A 19,650-nucleotide genomic window follows, 5' to 3' on the forward strand; every position below is an offset into this window, starting at 1 on the left:
TAGGTTAAATTGCTGGCCTGCGGCGCCAGCACCCTGTATGGGCACCGGTTCGAGTCCCAGCTGCTCCTCTTCCGATCCAGCTCTCTGCTTTGGCCTGGGATAGCAGTGGAAGATGGCCCAAGTCCTCGGGCCCCTGCACCCACGTGGGAGACCCAGAGGAAGCTCCTGGCTCCTGGCTTTGGATTGGTGCAGCTCCGGCTGTTGCGGCCATCTGAGGAGTGAACCAGCAGATGGAAGACCTCTCTGTCACTACCTCTCTCTGCAACTCTCTCAAGTAAATAAAATAAACCTTTAAAAAAGCAGCAGCAGCAGTAGCAGCAAGCATGAACAGGAAGCCAGGCAGACTCAGGCCTTCCTAACAAGAGTCACTCCAGAGGGCAGTATTCCCTCGGAAGGCGGCAGCTCCAATGACCTAAGGACTGCCCACAGAGCCCCGCCTCTTGGGGGTCTCATCAGCTCCCACAGTGCCACACTGGACCTTTGGGGGACGAACCACACCCAAACCACAGCAGAGGTCACGGTGAAAACTCAGAGGAACAAGCAGATGCAGGAGAGTGAGCCACCTCCATCCCGATAGTCACCGACCCCGAAGCCGATGGCTGAATCCACCCTGGGAGGCTCAGCCACCACACACACACACACACACACACACACACACACATGAAGCACCTGCCCTGTGCCAGCACTGAGCTGGATCCTGGAAAATGCCCTTGCCAGGCTCACAGGGCATTGGGAGGAGGAAAACTGGCAACAACACAACCAGGAAGCCACAGGCAGAATCCTAAGGGAAAAGCCCTGGAGCAGTCACAGAGCCACATAGCAGGAGGAGGCTGGAAGTTTGCGGGACTTAATTCAACATCTGATTAAATACCACTTGTGACTACTGTTCAATGTTAATCTTTTTTTGTCCAGCCAGAAAGAACTCTGTGGGAAGTAGAGAAGGGGAATTATTAACTTTTTTTAAAAGAAAAAAAGTTACTGATCACCCACAAATTGGTAAATATTAAAACAAAAACCAGCCTCTCACTACGAACCATGCACCTCTGAGCTGCCATGATTTTGGCTTCAAAGTAAAGTAAGTGCCGGCCAAGGGAAGAAAAAATAAAAACAGGCTTAAACAGAGGCCTTCCTGCCTGCTTGCTTGCTTTTTTAAAGACTTATTTATTTGAAAGTCAGCATTACAGATAAAGAGAGGCAGAGGTACACAGAGAGAGGTCTTCCATCTGCTGGTTCACTCCTCAAATGGCTGCAATGGGCTAATCGGAAGCCAGGAGCCAGGAGCTCCATTCGGGTCTCCCACACTGGTGTAGGGGTCCAAGGACTTGGATCATCAACTTTTTTTTTTGGACAGGCAGAGTTAAACAGCGAGAGAGAGAGAGAGAGACAGAGAGAAAGGTCTTTCTTCCGTTGGTTCACCCCCCAAATGGCCACCACGGCGGGCGCGCTGTGCTGATCCGAAGCCAGGAGCCAGGTGCTTCTCCTGGTCTCCCATGGGGTGCAGGGCCCAAGTACTTGGGCCATCCTCCACTGCCTTCCCGGGCCACAGCAGAAAGTTTGACTGGAAGAGGAGCAACCGGAACAGAATCCAGCACCCCAACCGGGACTAGAATCTGGGGTGCCAGCACTGCAGGCAGAGAATTAACCTAGTGAGCCGTGGTGCCACCGGCCTTGGATCATCTTCTACTGCTTTCCCAGGCCACAGCCAAGAGCTGGTAAAGCTCTGCCTGCAGTGCCGGCATCTCATATGGGCCCCGGTTTGAGTCGTGGCTGCTCCACTTCCGATCGGGGTCTCTGTTGTGGCCTGGGAAAGCAGTGGAAGATGGTCCAAGTCCTTGGGCCCCTGCACCCACGGGGGAAACCTGGAAGAAGTGCCTGGCTCCTGGCTTTGGATTGGCTCTGCTCTGGCCCTTGCAGCCAGTTGGGGGTGAACCATCGGATGGAAGACCTCTCTGCCTCTGCTCTGCCTCTCTGTAACTCTGCCTTTCAAAATAAATCTTAAAAAAAAAAAAAAAAAAAAAAAAAAAGTGGAGCAGGTGGGACTGGAACCAGTGCCCACATGGGATGCCAGCACCATAGGTGGTAGCTTTACTTTCTAATCTTGCCAAGGAGATACCACACAATGATAACAACAGTCACAATATCAGCAGCAACGCAAGGACCACATATTGAAGTGGGCATTTTCACTTGCTTCTTTCTCCATCCTTAGAACAACATATGAGGTACCATCAGCTCCATTTATCGCTGAAGAAACTGATTCGCACACACAGCAAGGAGCTTGGCTCCAGGTGTCACAGCAGCCCTAGTGACTAAGCAAGGTGGCTCAGGAGGGCCAGCCTGCCACCAAATGCAAAAAGAGCCATTCGTAAACAAACAATGCAGGAGACAATGGGGACTCTTGGACACTGGCTGCATATTTTCCGTTCAGATATGATAATGGCATTGTGGTCTGATAAGGAAAAAATCCTTGATCTTTTAGAGACAGATAAATAGGTATTTGGGAATGAAATGCATTTCTTTCTTTCTTTCTTTCTTCTTTTTTTTTTTTTTTTTTGTCAGGCAGAGTGGATAGTGAGAGAGAGAGAGACAGAGAGAAAGGTCTTCCTTTTGCCGTTGGTTCACCCCTCAATGGCCACTGTGGCCAGTGTGCTGTGGTCAGCGCACCACGCCAATCCAAAGCCAGGAGCCAGGTGCTTCCTCCTGGTCTCCCATGCGGGTGCAGGGCCCAAGGACTTGGGCCATCCTCCACTGCACTCCCTGGCCACAGCAGAGAGCTGGACTGGAAGAGGGAGCAACTGGGACAGAATCCGGCACCCCGACCAAGACTAGAACCTGGGGTGCCGGCACCGCAGGCGGAGGATTAGCCTATTGAGCCACGGCGCAGGCCAAAATATATTTCTTTAAAATAATACAATTTGAAGAGCAGAGAGGAAGAGTGGATAGGAGGACCCCCAGCGGGTAAAGCTGCCACCTGCAGTGCTGGCAACCCATATGGGCGCCGGTTAGAGTCTCAGCTGCTCAACTTCCTATCCAGCTCTCTGCACCCACATGGGAGACCCAGAAGAAGTTCCTGGCTTTGGATTGGCACAGCTCCAGCCATTGTGCCCATCCAGGGAGTGAACCAGCGGATGGAAGACCTCTCTCTCAATTTCTCTCTCTCTCTCTCTGCCTCTGCCTCTGTAACTCTGCCCTTCAAACAAATAAATAAATCTTTTTATAAAAAATTATATACTAAATAGTAAAAGAAAAAAAAATAGGTAGAAAACCCCACCAAGATCAGCTTTACAAAGCTTTTACTTGGCACTCCCCCTGACAAAAAAAAGGGAGTTCCATGGTTAACTGTGTCTCTCAGACACTGGTTAAACAGGTTTCTTTAGTGCAGGACTTCTTAGAATCTGAGCTATGTTAATGTTGTGTGACTCCCCAAGGCTCCAGTGCTGGGGGAAGGGGGACAGTCCTTGACTCTGATCACTCAAGCCTTTTATTGATGGAAGCATCAACTTGGGGAAGACTGGTCCGGTGGGTCCCCCAGGCTCTCCAGCTCTAAAGAAGCTGACTTCTACCGAAGTCTACTGCACAGGCGAGACCAGGGTAAGGGGAGAGTGAGGAGAGGAAGCCTGAAGGCTCTTACATTTTAGGTTAGGTTGGGGAGAGGGGAGGCCTTGGCCTTGAATGACAAGGAAGCACTACATTCTGAACAGCACCCAGCTGAGAGGAGCTGCAGGACCCAGGGCACAGGGCCCTCTGGGACAGAACAGAGGCAGGGACGTGACTGCCGTAACCAGGTAAGGGGGACAAAGGACTCGTTCCAGGATGCCAGCCCTTGCGACTGGAAAGAGACACGCAAAGCCAAGGGATAAACCAAGACACTGCCAGCTACAATCCCAGAGGCGTGAGCAATGCTCTAGGAGAAACGGGGACTCAAGAGGAGAACCCTAGGAAGTCATGCTGCCAGGAGAACAAAGGAAGAGCAAAATTCTCAAACTGCTGACAGCTGAGAAGGACAGCAGGCCATAGACCCTGGAAGGCTCTGGAACATCTACTCGTCAGGAGATGAATTCAGCGGCTGGCGCTGTGATACGGCACGCTAAGGTGCCTGGGATGCTGCCATCCTATCTGACCGCTGGTCCTGGCTGCTCCTCTTGCGATTCAGATTCCTGCTAAGGCGCCCGAGAAGGCAGTGGATGATGGTCCAAGAGCCTGGGCCCCTGCACCCACCTGGGAGACCTGGATGCAGTTCCAGGCTTCCGGCTTCCAGGGCCCTTTGGGGAATGAACCAGCAGATGGAAGATCTGTGTCTCTCCCCCTCTCTCTATAACTCTGCCTTTCAAATAAATAAATCTTTAAAAAAACAAAAAATTTTACATACAGGCTATAGTTTAGCAAACATTGTATTAAGTGCCTTACATGTATTAATTCATTTATTTCTAACAACTTCATCACAAACTGCTCTTATTACTCCTAGAGGCTCATTTTTCCAGAGCCCAGTAGTTACATTATGTGACGTGACCAAGACTCAACCCCCATCTCTTACTTGGTAAGTGATGCATTCCTTGATGTTCTCTGTGCTTACAGAAAATGATCTGCTACACACACTGATAATCCTGCTTGAAAATATAAGCCCAGGCCGGCGCTGCGGCTCAGTAGGCTAATCCTCCACCTTGTGGCGCCGGCACACCGGGTTCTAGTCCCAGTTGCCCCTCTTCCAGGCCAGCTCTCTGCTGTGGCCCGGGAGTGCAGTGGAGGATGGCCCAAGTCTTTGGGCCCTGCACCCCATGGGAGACCAGGAGAAGCACCTGGCTCCTGGCTTCGGATCAGCGCGCCAGCTGCAGCGCGCCAGCCGCGGCGGCCATTGGAGGGTGAACCAATGGCAAAGGAAGACCTTTTTCTCTGTCCCTCTCTCTCTCACTGTCCACTCTGCCTGTCAAAAAAAAAAAAAATAAATAAAATAAAATATATATATATATATATAAGCCCAACAGCATAACATTTTGGTTCAACTCAACAAGCATATTCTAATTACTTGCTTTAAGTCAAGACTTTGCTTGTGAGGCCGGCGCTGTGGCATAGCGGGTAAAGCCACCACTTGCAGAGCAGGCATCCCATGTGAGTGCCAGTTCGAGTCCCAGCTACTCCTTTTCTGATCCAGCTCTCTGCTATGGCCTGGGAGGGTAGTAGAAGATGGCCCAAGTCCTTGGGCTCCTGCACCCACGTGGGAGACCCGGAGGAGGCTCTTGGCCATTGCGGCCATTTGAGAAGTGAACCAGTGGATGCAAGACCTTTCTCTCTCTCTCCCTGCCTCTCTAACTCGGCTGTTCAAATAAATAAATAAATCTTAAAAAAAAAAAAAAAAAAAAAAAGACAGCGGGTAACCACAACTTATGAAAAAGAAAACCCACTCCTGAGTTCCAGGAACTCTCTGTTAGAGCCAGGAGACAGATACATATGAAACAGCTTAAACAACAGAGACCTGCTAATGACTATGGTCATTAGACACAGTTAATTTTTTTTTAAACAAAATATTGGAGCCCACATTGTGCATAGCCGGTAGAGCTGCTGCCTGTGATGCTGGCATCCCATATAAGCATCAGTTCATGTCCCTGCTGCTCCATTTCCCATCCAGCTCCCTACTAATGGCCTGGGGAAAACGGCAGAAGCTGGCCCAAGTGTTTGGGCCCCTGCCACTCATGTGGGAGAACTGATGAAGCTCCTGGCTCCTGGCTTCAGCTTGGTCTAGCTCGGGCCATTGTGGTCATTTGGAGTGAACCGGCTGATGAAAGGTCTCTCCCTCACTCTCCATAACTCTGATTTTCAAAATAAATAAATCTTTTTAAAAAATAACAAACAAAATATTTATTTTATTTATATGACAGACAGAGTTACACAGGGAGAGGGCAAGAGCTTCCATATGCTATTTCACTCCCCAGCTGGCTGCAATAGCTGGGGCTTGGCCAGACAGAAGCAGGAGTCCAGAACCCCATCCAGGTCTCCCATGTGGTAGCAGGGGCCTAGTCACTTGGGCCATCTTCTGCTGCTTTTCCAGGCACATTAGCAGGACGCTGAATTAGAATTGGAGCAGCTGGGCCTCAAACTGGCACCCACACGGGATGTAGGCATTGCAGCCTGCTGCTTAACCTGCTACACCACAATGCCGCCCCAATACTTTCTTCTTAACAGGCCTGTGGAGCCCATCACTATGGCATAGCAGGTAAAGCCACCACCCACAGTGCCGGAATCCCATATGGGCGCTGGTTCAAGTCCTGGCTGCTCAACTTCAGATCCAGCTCTCTGCTATGGCCTGGGAAAGCAGTGGAAGATGGCCCAGGTCCTTGGGCCCCTGCACCCACGTGGGAGACCAGAAGAAACTCATGGCTCCTGGCTTCAGATCACCATTGTGGCCATCTGAGGAGTAAACCAGTGGATGGAAGACTTTCTCTCTCTCTCTCTCTCTCTCTCTGCCTTTCAATACATAAATAAATCTTTTTTAAAAAATAGGCCTGTGATACACCGTTTTGCAAAGTATTACTGTGAAAGGTTCTCTGTGTCGCTACGCTCTCCTCAAAGGCATTGTCTACAATTACTGCAGGTGTGGGCACTGAGGGCAGCAGGTTAAGGCCCTGCTGGGATGCCCATGTCCCATATCACAGTGCCAGTGTGAGTGCTGGCTACGTCACTTCCCACCCAGCTTTCTGCTAATGCGCCTAGAAAACAGTGGACAAGGGCCAAGTCCTTGGGCTCCTGCCACCCATGAGGGAGACCTGGATGGAGTTCCCAGCTCCTGGCTTTGGCCTGGCAAGGCCCTGGCTGTTATGGCCCTCTGGGGAGTGAATCAGCAGATGAAAGCTCTCTCTCTCTCCCTCTTTCAATCTCCCTTTCCCTATCTCTCTCTCTGTCATGCTTCCTTTCAAGTAAATAATCTTTTTTTGTTGTTAAAAAAAGACTTCAGAGCCGGCACTGTGGCCTAGGGGGTAAAGCTGCTGCCTGCAGTGCCGGCATCCCATACAGGTGCTGGTTCGAGTCCCGGCTGCTCCACTTCTGATCCAGCTCTCTGCTATGGCCTAGGAAAGCAGTGGAAGATGCCCTTGCACCCATGTGGGAGACCTGGAAGAAGCCCCTGGCTCCTGGCTTCAGATCGGCCAACTGGGGAGTGAACCAGCAGATGGAAGACCTCTCTCTTTTTCTCTCTCTCTGTCTCTCCTTCTCTGTGTGACTCTGACTTTTAAATAAATAAATAAATATATCTTTTTTAAAAATGACTTCATAATAGGAAAAAATAAGAGCAACCTCACTGAGGTGCTGTGTCAAGCATTTTTTTTCCATGATTTGCATTAATCTTCACACTCTCCATGCCCTCTAGGGAAATAAAGCTCAGCTATGGGTAAAAATCCCTGTCGGGAGAGGCTCGGGAGAGGATCAGAGAGCTCAAGTACCTGGCAAAAGCACACCACTCAACACAGGACGGACAGGAATTCAAAGTCAAGGCCATCTACTTGGAAGTGTGAAATTCTGATCACCATGCTGTTTCCCTGTCAAGGCCACCACAGCCTGTTAAAGCCGGCTGCAGTCGCCGGGCGCCCCGGCAGCAAGCAGGGCCAGGAGGAACGTCCCACAGCGGTCCCGGGGAGCACCTCCCTCTCCACCGGAAACTCTTCTCAATTTGGCAAACTCAACTTCCTAACACACTGCCTCTCTCTATACAGCATCTCTATTTTCAATCCATCAGGAACTGACATTTCTGTAAAATCCAATGAAAACTAATTGCTAGAAATAAGAAGTGAAACACACAGAAGACGCAAGCCCCAAGTGGCTAAAACTGTAAGTCTTACGTATGTTTTACCACGATTTAAAAAAATACGTGCCTCATTTTTAAAACTTGTTAGATTCTATCTGACATTGTCAAGTGGCTGTAGAGGTTTCTAGAAGCTTCCTCTCCGTTTCTGTGCTGGCGGAACAGGAAGCAGAGGAGCCTGGGGACTGCCTGGAGGGGCGGGCTGAACCCTGAGTGGCGCTGCTCTGCACGGAGCCTTTGTGAGCTGTCCCTGAGAATCCAAGGGAATTGGTTCCAAGAGGCCCTGCGGATGCCGATGGCCACAGATGCTCAGGCCCCTTACACCCAACGGCTCAGCATTTCCCATAAGCCACGCACACCCTCCTGGACACCGGACACCGCCTCTGTGTGACCTTATCACACTCCGTGAACGCCCTGTAAATAGCTGTTACACAGCAATGCTCAGGGAATAAAGAGTCTGTGCATGCCCAGTACGTACGCAGTTCTTTTCCCCTAAATGTTTTCAATTTGCAGTTGGTTGTATCCACAAATGGTGGGGGCTGGGGGGCTGACTGTGCCACATTTATGTTTACTTGGGTTCCCGCCCCAGACAGGGAGCCCCACCCACGGCTGGCTCAGGACTGGATCTCTGGCTCTGTGCCCCGGGCACTCCTGGGTGACTCAGGCCCAGCCCAGGGGCTGAGAGAAGCGACTCACCACTGGGAACCAGGAGCAGGCTTTTCACGATGCTTCGGAGTGGGCCAAGGCTGATCTGATTGGTGGCGGCAAATTCCGAGAGCTGAGCCAGAAACCGTTCCACCTGCAGAGGACGGCACCACCAGGCTTCACTCCCCACGGCCCTCAGCGCCACACCCCGCACCCCGCACTGAGGATCCTCGCGGCGCACTTTACCTCTTTGGGCTCGGTCAGGAAGTGGAAAAGCACTTCTGTGAGCGCCGAGAACTGCTGTGAAGAGAACACCACATGGCATCAGTAGACGTCTTCCTCAGGGTCAGAGTGCCACATCCCATTAGGCACAGACCCTTGAGAGAAAGGGGCCGGGACAGACGCTGATACCCATGCTGACAGTCTTAAAGGCATAAATATCCACAGTACGCACCACCAGGCTCTACAGATCTGCGTCACTACATTGTCTGAAAAGCACCAATATTGTGCTGAGATCCCAGGAGACGGACACCGGGAGGCACAGGTGCACACCTACATCTCTAGGGTCCAGATACACATAAAACACATGCAACACACGCGCACACACACGTATGCCAACACCACAGACCCGCAAATGGGCTGAGGGGGCGACCACCGGAACATAAGAGCTGTGACCTCTATGTGACCTCTATGTGACTTTGGATGATTCGGATGCTCTTCTGCTTTGCCTATCCATATTTTCTGGGTTCCCTTCACAACAATAAACATAACGTTACTTACACATCAAAATGGCAAACTGTAGCACTTTGCTGTACACTGCTTTAGAACAGGCTCTGGTTTGTGTGAGTTAACCTTCTATTCTCTACACTGGCACTGTATGGTTAGGGACAGCATGCTGGTGTCCTGGTTGGGGGTGGGGATGCATATGTTGAAGCCCCGACTTCCAGTGTGACTGTATTTGGAGACAGGGCTTGGGGGGGTGATATGAGGTTAAATGAGAGTAGAGAGTGGGGCTCTAGTCCCCACAGGGCTGGTGCTCTTCTCAGACGAGGAAGAGACTCCAGAGCTCTCTTGGCCACGTAAGGATCCAGCAGGAAGGCAGCCATCTACAAGACAGAAAGCAAACCCTCACCAGGGACCAAACCGGCTCGCACTTGGTCCTGCACTGCCCACCTCCAGGGCTTCGAGAAATCAGTCCGCTGTTTAAGCCACCCAGTCAAGGGTATTTTGCTATGGCAGCCTGAGCAGAGACACCCACCATTACTTTCCTGTCTCCCCTCTCAATTGGCCATAATAACAGGTCACAAGGGAAACAGATGCTAAAGTCTGAAAGCCCCCCCCCCCCAGGAGGCTGCTGTTTGGCACAGAGTAAGTTGTCACCTGGGAGGACCACAGTCTAACCGGAGCACCTGGTTCCAGTCCCGGCTCCTCCACTTCTGCACGTCAGCTTTCTGAAGCAGACGATGACTACAGTACTTGGGCACTCGCCTCCCCCCTCCCCGCCACAGGACACCCACACTGAGTTCCAAGGTCCTGGCTTTGTCCTGACCCAGTCTGGCTGCTGCAGGCATTTGAGGACTGGACCAGTAGATGGAAGATCCCTCTCTGTCTCTCTCTCTGCCTTTCAAATAAAATGGGGGGGAAAAACAGGGGAAAATAAAAATGCAAATCAGTGAAAGGCCCAGATGTGGGTCAATGTGCTGCCACTGACCGCTGAGGTGACCCTGGGCAAGCCCCTGAGACTGGTGTCTCAGTCCCCACAGGGAAGGCAGAGGTAACCCACGGCTTCCAGAGCACTGAAGCCAAAGCCTCCGGCACAGGGTCAAGCTAGAAGTTAAACAAACAGCAGCAATGATCAGTCATAATTACACAATTGGAGCCACTAGGCCATTGGCTGCACCTTCCAGGAGAAATTTAACATTAAAAAAAAAAAAAAGATTCTAAGCAGACACTTCAGACCTAAGTCCCCAAAGCTGTACCTGCAGTATAACTGTCAAACACACCTGCCTCTCTGGCTATCACACACTAAATTCCACGTACATATGGGCCAGGGCCCTGCAAAATCTTATTCTTAAATTTTTAAGTATGAAACTAGTGGGACCGGCGCTGTAGCACAGCAGCTACAAAATAAAGCTGCCGCCTGCAACACGGGCATCCCATGTGGGTGCCAGTTCGAGTCTCAGCTGCTCCACTTCCGATCCAACTCCCTGCTCATGCACCTGGGAGAGCAGCGGAAGATGGCACACGATGTGGGAGACCTGGAAGAAGCTCCCGGCTCCTGGCTTCAGCCTGGAGCAGCCTAGCCATTGTGGCCATTTAGGGAGTAAACCAGCGGATGGAAGATTCTTCTGTCTCTGCCTTTCAAATAAATAAATAAATAAATCTTAAATAAAATATGAAACTCATCTTCGAAAATACAAAAGTAATACATGTGGGACAGTAATACATGTGTAACTCTGACTTTCAAGTAAATAAATAAATCTTTAAAAAAAATTAAAGTGCCTGGTTCAAGTTCCGGTTACTCTGCTTCAGATCCAGCTTCCTTCCTGCCAACGTGCAGCAACTTGGGTTCCTGCTATCCAAGTGGGAGAGCCAGATGGAGTTCTAGGCTTTTGGCTTCAGCCTGGGCCAGCCCCAGCTGATGCACACATTTGGGGAGTGAATCAAGAGATGGAAGCTTGTTTTCTCTCTCTCTCTCTCTTGCTCTGCTTTTAAATAGATTAAAAAAAAAAAAAATCAAAGCCAAAAGACCAATATCCTGTCATTTGCAACAACATGGGTGAATCCAGAGGACATTATGTCAAGAGAAGTAAACCAGATACAGAACCACTCACTGCCTGATCTCACTCATCAGCGGAATCTAAAAAAGCTGACCTCATAGAAGCAGCCCACAGAGGCCGGCGCTGTGCCACAGCCAGAGCAGCTGCTGCTGACGTCTGCATCCCACATCAGAGCACAGGGTCAAGTCCTGGCTGCTCTGCTTCCAACCCAGATCCCTGCTAATGTGCCCAAGAAAGCAGTGGAAGATGGCCCGAGTGCTTGGGCCCCTGGCAGACCCGGAAGCAGCCCCGGCTCCCGGCTTCAGCCCGGCCTAGCCTCACCCATTACAGCCATTGGGGAGTGAATCAGCTGATTTAAGATATTCCTCTCTCTTTCTCTCTCTCTGTTGTCCTGCCTTTTCTCTTTTTTCCAAAGATTTATTTATTTATTTATTTAAAAGAGTTACACAGAGAGAGAAGGAGAGGCAGAGAGAAAGGGGTCTTCCATCTGCTGGTTCACTCCCCAATTGGCTGCAATGGCCAGAGCTGTGCCGATATGAAGCCAGGAGCCAGGAGTTTCTTCCAGGTCTCCCACTGGGGCTTTAACCTGCTGTGCCACAGCGCTGGTCCCTCTGCATTTTTTAAAAGATGCATTATTTATTGATAGGCAGGATGGGGGCTGGCGCTGTGGCGTAGGGGGTAAAGCCACCACGTGCAGTACCAGCATCACACATGGGTGCTGGTTCGAGTCCCGGCTGCTCCACTTACGATCCAGCTCTCTGCTATGGCCTGGGAAAGCAGTAGAAGATGGCCCAAGTCCTTGGGCCCGTGCACCCACATGGGAGACCTGGAGGAAGCTCCTGGCTCCTGGCTGAGGATCAGCTCAGCTCTGGCCGTTGCGGCCATCTGGGGAGTGAACCAGAGGAATGGAAGACCTCTCTTTCTCTGGCTCTACCTCTCTGTGTAACTCTTTCAAATAAATAAAATAAATCTTTAAAAAAATTAAAAAATGCGGGGCTGGCGCTGTGGCATAGCAGGTAAAGCCTCGGACTGCAGTGCTGGCATCCCAGTATGGGCGCTGGTTCGAGTCCCGGCCGCTCTACTTCTGATCCAGTTCTCTGCTATGGCCTGGGATGGCAGTGGAGGATGGCCCAAGTCCTTGGGCTTCTGCACCCATGTCGGAGACTGGGAAGCTGCTCCTGGCTCCTGGCTTCGGATCGGCACATCTCCAGCTGTTGCAGCCATCTAGGGAGTGAACCAGTGGATGGAAGACTTCTCTCTCTCTCTGCCTCTCTGTAATGCTGCCTTTCAAATAAATAAATATATAAATCTTTTAAAAAAGAATTAAAAAAATGCAGACAGTGGATATGAAGTGTTCTCATCACAAAAACGATAACTATGCGAAGAATTGCATTTGTTAATTATCTACATATAACTTCCATAAAGCATATATTTCAAATCATGTTGTACGTGATATATACAATCTTATGTCAATTTTTTAAAAAGATTTATTTATTTACTTGAAAGATTGAAAGGTAGAGAGAAAGAGAGAGAGAGAGAGTCTTCTATCTGCTGGTTCACTCTCCAAGCGGCTGCAATGGCCAGGAAGGACTAGGCCAGGCCAAAGCCAGGAGCTAAGAGCTTCATGTAGATCTCCCACATGGGTGCAGGGGCCCAATAACTTGGCCTAGCTTCTGTCACTTTCCCAGGCACATTAGCAGGGAGCTGGATTGGAAGTGGAGCAGCCAGGATAGGAACTGGTGCTCTTACTGCAGGTGGCGGCTTAACCTGTTATACCACAGCCCCATGTCAAATCTTTAATTTTAAAAAAAGAAAAATTACAAAGAAACCCTCACAAAGTCTGAAATAAAAGGGGCAAAAAAAAAAAGAAAGAAAAATAAAAGAAGGAGACCCAGTCAGATGCCCAACTTCTTAGGCCCCCTCTCCAAACCTTGCCTTGGGCACCGAGAGTCTTCTACTTTGATAAGGAACACAAAATGGCTTAGCAGATAAAGTTCCTTGAGGGGCTGTGTATTATCAGAGCACCTTAAATATTTTAAGTGCATGGTATCTGCAGAATATATCTTCTCCCCTAGCTGCCTCTCCCTGGAATGCTCACCCCACCCTCCTGGACTATCCATGCCTATCACAATCTTAACCACTGTCAGCAGTAAACACAGAAGAGATGGTCAAGGTCACTCTGGACTAGAGAAATGCAGGTCAGTAAAACAGGGATCCCATTTTCCACTTATCAGCTCTGCAAACACAGAAGCTGGAGGACACCAGAGCTGGTTAAAGTCCAGGAAGCAGACAGGTCCTGCCCAGGGCACCCTTTCCTGAAGAACATTTCACAATACATTTTTTAAGAAATTGCACTCCTTGACCCAGTAACTATCTCCTTCATGTATGTTCCAAAAAGTAAATGCTTTACTTCAGATTCAGTCTAGGCATACTTACAAAAGCTGTTCTTTGAAAGCACTGTTTTTGCAAAAATAAACAAGGGAAAGCGATTTAAGTGTCCATCACATCCATTTCAAGGAATACCATGCAGCTATCAAGCAAAAAGAATGTGGGGGGAGGGGGAGGGGAGGCAGTGCTATGGTACAGTAGGTTAATCCGCCTGCAGTGCCAGCATCCCATATGGGCACCATCCCATATGGGCACTGGTTCTAGTCCTGGTTGCTCCTCTTCCAATCCAGCTCTCTGGCTATGGCCTGGCAAAACGGTGGAGGATGGCCCAGGTGCTTGACCCCTGCACAAGCTCCTGGCTCCTGGCTTTGGATCGGCCCAGCTTTGGCAGTTGTGGCCACTTGGGGATTGAAACAGCGGATGGGGGACCTTTGTCTCTCCCTCTCAGTCTGTAACTCTAATTCAAATAAATAAATAAAATCTTAAATTAAAAAAAAAAATGCAGGATGCAGGGCCAGTGTTGTGGCAGAGGTTAAACCACCAACTGTGATGCCAGCATCCCCTCTGGGCAGAGTCCCAGCTGACCCACTTTATTTTTTTTTAAAGATGGATTTATTTATTTATTTCAAAGGCAGAGTTATAGAGAGGCAGAGGCAGAGAGACAAAGACAATCTTCCATCTACTGGTTCACTCCCCAGAAGGCTGCAACAGCTGAATCTGGGCTGATCTGAAGCAGGAGACATGAGCTTCTTCCGGGTCTGCCACTGGGCCTGGTGCAGGGGCCCACAGACTTGGCCCATCTCCTGCTTGCCCGGGCCATAGCAGACACCTGGATTAGAAGTGGAGCAGCTGAGACTCAAACCAGCACCCGTATGGGATGCCGGTGCTGCAGGCAGAGGCTTTATCTGCTATGCCACAGCGCCGGCCTCGGCTCCAATTCTGATCTAGCTCCTTGCTAACGTGCCGGAGAAGGCAGCGAAGATGGCCCAAGTCCTTGAGCCTCTGTGCGTACATGGGAGACCTGGAAGAAGCTCTTGGCTCCTGGCTCTGGCCTGGCCCAGCTCTTGCCGTTGCAGCCATTTGGGGAGTGAATCAGGAAATGGAATCAATCTCTCTCTCTCTCTCTCTCTCTCCATTCTCTATAACTCTGCCTTTCAAATAAACAAATAAATCTAAAAAAAAAAAAAAAAAAAAAAAAGAGCATGCAGATCTGAGGAATCCAGCTTAACCCCACCCCCTGCTAACGCGGAGACTCTGTGAGGCGGCGGCAGCAGCAGCGGCACAGTCCCTGGGTTCTTGTCGCCCCTGTGGGAGACCTGGATTGAGTTCCAGCTCTGGCCCTCCCTCCTGCACCATTTCACAGCCTCCGCACCCCGTCCCACCCCACAGCCATTCTGGGCGTCTGGGGAGTGAATCAGCGAACAGACTCTCAACTAAATAAAAGTTCAAAGAAATTTTAATAATTTTTTTAAAATGCAGATCTATTTTTGCTGAATGGAGGTCATATCCGTGATACACTATTAATTTTTAATAAGTGAATAAAATGTGTATTTCAAATTCTTTCATAAAAAACAAAAGTCTAAATGATATCCATATATACGCTGGTAAGTGAAGACTTTTCCACTAAGGATACAAAGGAAACTATTAAAATGGCCATTTCTGAGCATAGGAGAAACGCACATCTTACTTCTATACTTCCGTATACTGTTAGACTTTCCTAACTGGTGTGCAGCTCTTGTTTCTAGTAAAGACAGAGGATCGTGGACCATGTGTCTTCATATTTTTCTGAATGTAAGCTCTCATAACCATCCTAAAAACTGGTTATTTTAAACTCCTACCTACGTGCAAGGCTCCACACTACCAGGTGTCAGACGGCACACCACTCACTCTGGTACTACAGTGCTTCATCTTCCTTTTTGATTTTTAAAGATTTATTTATTTATCTGAAAGAGTTACAAAGACAGAGGGAGAGATCTTCCATCTGTTGGCTCACTCCCCAAATGGATGTAATAGCTGGAGCTGGGTCAGGCCAAAGCCGGCCGCCAGGGGCTTCTCCCGGGTCTCCCACTAAGTGGGAGGACCAAAGCACTTGGGCCATCTTTTGCTGCTTTCCCAGGCCCATTAGCAGGAAGTTGGATAGGAAGTGGAGCAGCCAAGACTGGAGCTGGAGATCGCACAGGATGCCAGCATCACAGGCAGCGGCGGCTGCACCCACTGCACCACGTCAGTCCCTGCTTCTTCACTTTGTGACCTGCCCTAGGAGATCAGAGCTTTGCCAGGACAAGTGACTGTGTCTATCAATTTTTCCTAAAACTCACTGGGAGTAGGAGCTCTCCAGTAGATAGCAAGCATTCAGCAGTAAATGGTGATGCCAAGTTAACACCATGACTTACTCCCTGAGACCTGTGCCTCAGACTTCAAAGTAAATGTGGCTGATAGAGCGGCACGTGGAGAAGTCTGTTCATCCAGCAAAGGGGGGGGGGGGGGGGGAACGGCCCAAGTGACTCCGCTAAGCTCCTTGAAGCGGGAGGCTTACTGTACCCAGTAGTGTAACTATAGTCTCTAAAAATTAATTATGCATTTCAAAATAACTACATGATGTCCATTTTAAAGATGTAAAACCAGCACTCTGCACTTAACAAAGTAAAGGTTTGAGATTAGAAGCTGTTTTGAGATTAGAAGCTGAGTCCAGCCCAGATGCAAAGGAAGTGACTCAGATACTCCACTGCTATCGAATGTAGCCCCGGGGGATACATACACACCCACACCCTCACCCACACCCACACCCACACAATCCAGGAGCTTTACAAGCATCTGAAGTTTTTTCTTTTTTTTTTTTAAGATTTTACTTATTTGAGAGAGAGAAAGAGTTACAGACAGAGAGAGGGAAAAGACAAAGAGAGGTCTTTCATCCATGGTTCATTCCCCAAAGGGCCACAATAGCCAGAGCTGGGCCTATCTGAAGCCAGGAGCCAGGAGCTTCTTCCGCTTCTCCCACACAGGTGCAGTGGCCCAAGCACTTGGGCCCTCTTCTACTGCTTTCCCAGACCATAAACAGAGAGCTGGATCTGAAGAGGAGTAGCCGGGACTAGAACCAGCGCTCACATGGGATGCTGGCACCACAGGTGGAGGCTTAGCCACTATGCCACAGTGCCGGCCCCAACGTCTGAGTTTTTTAGCAACAGAATCTTTTATCCACACAGAAATCTTCCAGAGAACACTGGCGCCATGTAGAAGCTGAGCTACCTCCTTAGTCTGAAGGCAGATATCCTGGACTCCTGGCTCCATCACTTCCTGGCTGCCTGGCCACTTTATTTCTCTGAACCATTTTTCTCACCTGTAAGATGGGAATAATAAAGACCTACAACTGTATTGTCCAGTCTAGTAGCTACCAGCCACGTGAGCACAAGAAAAGGGCTAGTCTGATTTAGGATGCGCTCTTAGTATAAAGTATATACCAGATTTAGAAAATTTAGTAGGGAAAACTGAAATACCTCAGCCAACACTGTAGCACAGTATGTTAAGCAGCTGCCTGAGCTGCTGCCTTCTACATCAGTTCAGGGCCAGTTGAAGTTTCAGCTGCTCTGCTTCCAATCCAGCTCCCTGCTAATGTGCCTGGGAAAGCAGAAGATGGCCCAAGAATTTGGGCCCCTGCCACTCACATGGGAGATCCAGATGGAGTTCCTGGTTCCTGGCTTCAGCCTGGCCCAGACTTGGCTGTTGGGGCTGTTTGGGGAGTGAATCAACAGATGAAAGATCTCTCTTCTTCTCTGTCACTTTGCTTTTCAAATAAGTAAATACACACTGGCATTGTGACTCAGTGGGTTGAGCTGCTGCCTGCAATGCCAGCATCCCATCTGAGTGCCAATTGAGTCCCTGCTGCTCCACTTCTGATCCAGCTCCCTGCTAATGCGCCTGGGAAAGCAACAGAAGACGGTCAAGTCCTTGGGCCCCTACCACCCATGTGGAAGACCCAGATGAACCTCCTGGCTCCTGGCTTGGGACTGGCCATTGCCACCATTTTGGGAGTAAACCAGAGAATGGAAGATCTCTGTCTCCCTCCCTCTCTCTCTAACTGCCTTTCAAATAAATAAAATTTTAAAAAATATTTATTTATTGACACAGAGGTTTATTCCTCAAATGCCTGCAACAGCCAGGGCTAGCTCAGACTGAAGCCAGGAGCCAAGAACTCCTTGTCTTCCACGATGGTGGTCAGGAACCCAAGCCCTGGGCTACCATCCGCTGCTTCCCACGTACATTAGCAGGAAGCTGAATTGCAAGAACCCAGGCAATGAGATATGGGATGAAGGCATCCCACACAGCTCAACCCACTGTGCCACAACACCCACCCAGCCGGGTATGTGATAAGCCTGCATTTGTCCAACAGAAATAAATTGTGAGCCATGTTTCTTTCTTTTTTCCCTCAAGACTGATTTATTTATTTAGAAGGCAGAGTTACAGAGAGAATCTTCTATCTGCTGGTTCACTCCACAGCTGGCCATACCCGGCCAGATCAAAGCCAGCGGGAGCTCCTTCAGGGTTTCCCACGTGGGTAGCAGCCATGCAAGCACTATGGGACGCCAGCGGCACAGAGTGGGTTTACTCGCCACGCCACAGCACTGGGCCCTCAAATAAATAAATCCACGGCCGGCGCCGCGGCTCAATAGGCTAATACTCCGCCTTGCGGCGCCAGCACGCCGGGTTCTAGTCCCGGTCGGGGCACCGGATTCTGTCCCGGTTGCCCCTCTTCCAGGCCAGCTCTCTGCTATGGCCCAGGAAGGCAGTGGAGGATGGCCCAAGTGCTTGGGCCCTGCACCTGCATGGGAGACCAGGAGAAGCACCTGGCTCCTGCCATCGGATCAGCGCGGTGCGCCGGCAGCAGCGGCCATTGGAGGGTGAACCAATGGCAAAAAGGAAGACCTTTCTCTCTGTCTCTCTCTCTCACTGTCCACTCTGTCTGTCAAAAAAAAAAAAAAATTAAATAATTAAATAAAATAAATAAATCCTAAAAGAAAATGCCTGATGTCATCTTACCATTACTTTATCAAGAAACAGGAAGTTTGGTCTTTATTCAATAAATAGACCTACATGTGGGGAGGAACGTATACCGAGATGAAAGAGGCTGAGGCCTTGGGGAATGACCTGGGCATTTGCACCGGCCCAGGGGCGGCCCGGTCGGCCCCCGCGGCCACCTCCCGGCGCGCAGCCGGGGTCCTCTCCACGGGCACTTCCGGGCACGCCCTGGCTGGGAGCGGGCGGTCACCCCCGGCCCGCCGAGCCCCAGACCCTGCCCTGCAGGCCTCTGAGGACCCCCCCACCTCGGACGCCGGCTGTCCCCGGTGCCGCGCGCCCCCGGGCTCCCTCCCAAACCCCACCAGCGCCCCCGCTGCCCATCCCTGCTCCGGCTCCCCCGCAGCCCCTAGGGCCCCCCCGAAGGCCCTCGCCCCATCTCTGCGTACCCCACGACGCCCCTGGCCCCCTCAGCGGGAACGAGGCCTTCCGGTTCCGCAAATTCTCCTCAGACCCGCAACTCCGCGGACCCCGGCCCACCTGACACCCCGCAAACGCACGCCGGCACCGCTCCGCGGCTGCCCACCGCCTCCAGACCCCTGCCCCGCCCCTCCCGCGGCGCCCACCGGCCCACCTGAGCGCCGAGCTGGTTCAGCTGCTGCATGTCGCCGCCCACGGCCTCGGGCACCGGGTCCTGCGTGCAGTGCAGGCGGCCCATGGCGCCCGCCTGGCCCCTGGCCCGCAGCGGCCGCCGAGCTCCCCCGCTCAGTCCCCGCCGCCGCCGCCGCCGCCGGCCTGGCCGCGCGTCCGCAGCCGCACTTTCGCCACGGCGGCGGCCGCCGCGCTCCTCCCCCGCCGACCCGGGCTGCGGCCGGGGCCAGGCGCCGCAAGCTGCGCTCGGCCCTTGGCTCTGAGGAGCGGTGCGGCCAACAGAGGAGTCCCCTGCCAGCCCCGCGGCGCGACCCCTGGGTACAGGCGTGGCCTCTAGAAGCTCAGTTTCCGTGTCTGTAAAGTGACAGTGGGGTGCCCGCTGGGGTGAGG

General features: G+C 51.0%; 1 protein-coding gene across 2 annotated transcripts in view; it reads right to left on the minus strand.

Annotated features, from left to right (window-relative positions):
• COMMD7 (COMM domain containing 7) overlaps positions 1-19,396 on the minus strand; it is a 28,833-nt gene extending 9,437 nt beyond the window's left edge. The window contains exons 1-3 of one of the 2 annotated variants that reach the window (XM_062204027.1): positions 19,244-19,396; positions 8,678-8,728; positions 8,483-8,585 (exon numbers count right to left, since the gene is read on the minus strand). In XM_062204027.1, coding sequence (XP_062060011.1) covers positions 8,483-8,585; positions 8,678-8,728; positions 19,244-19,327 — 238 coding nt within the window. In that variant the 5' untranslated portion in view covers positions 19,328-19,396. Of the gene's footprint in view, positions 1-8,482; positions 8,586-8,677; positions 8,732-19,243 lie in introns of both variants that reach the window. The other variant, XM_062204026.1, reaches the window with a different exon arrangement.
• Positions 19,397-19,650: the final 254 nt, after the last annotated feature.

Source organism: Lepus europaeus, chromosome 10, assembly GCF_033115175.1.
Source record: "Lepus europaeus isolate LE1 chromosome 10, mLepTim1.pri, whole genome shotgun sequence".
Lineage (NCBI taxonomy): Eukaryota > Metazoa > Chordata > Mammalia > Lagomorpha > Leporidae > Lepus > Lepus europaeus.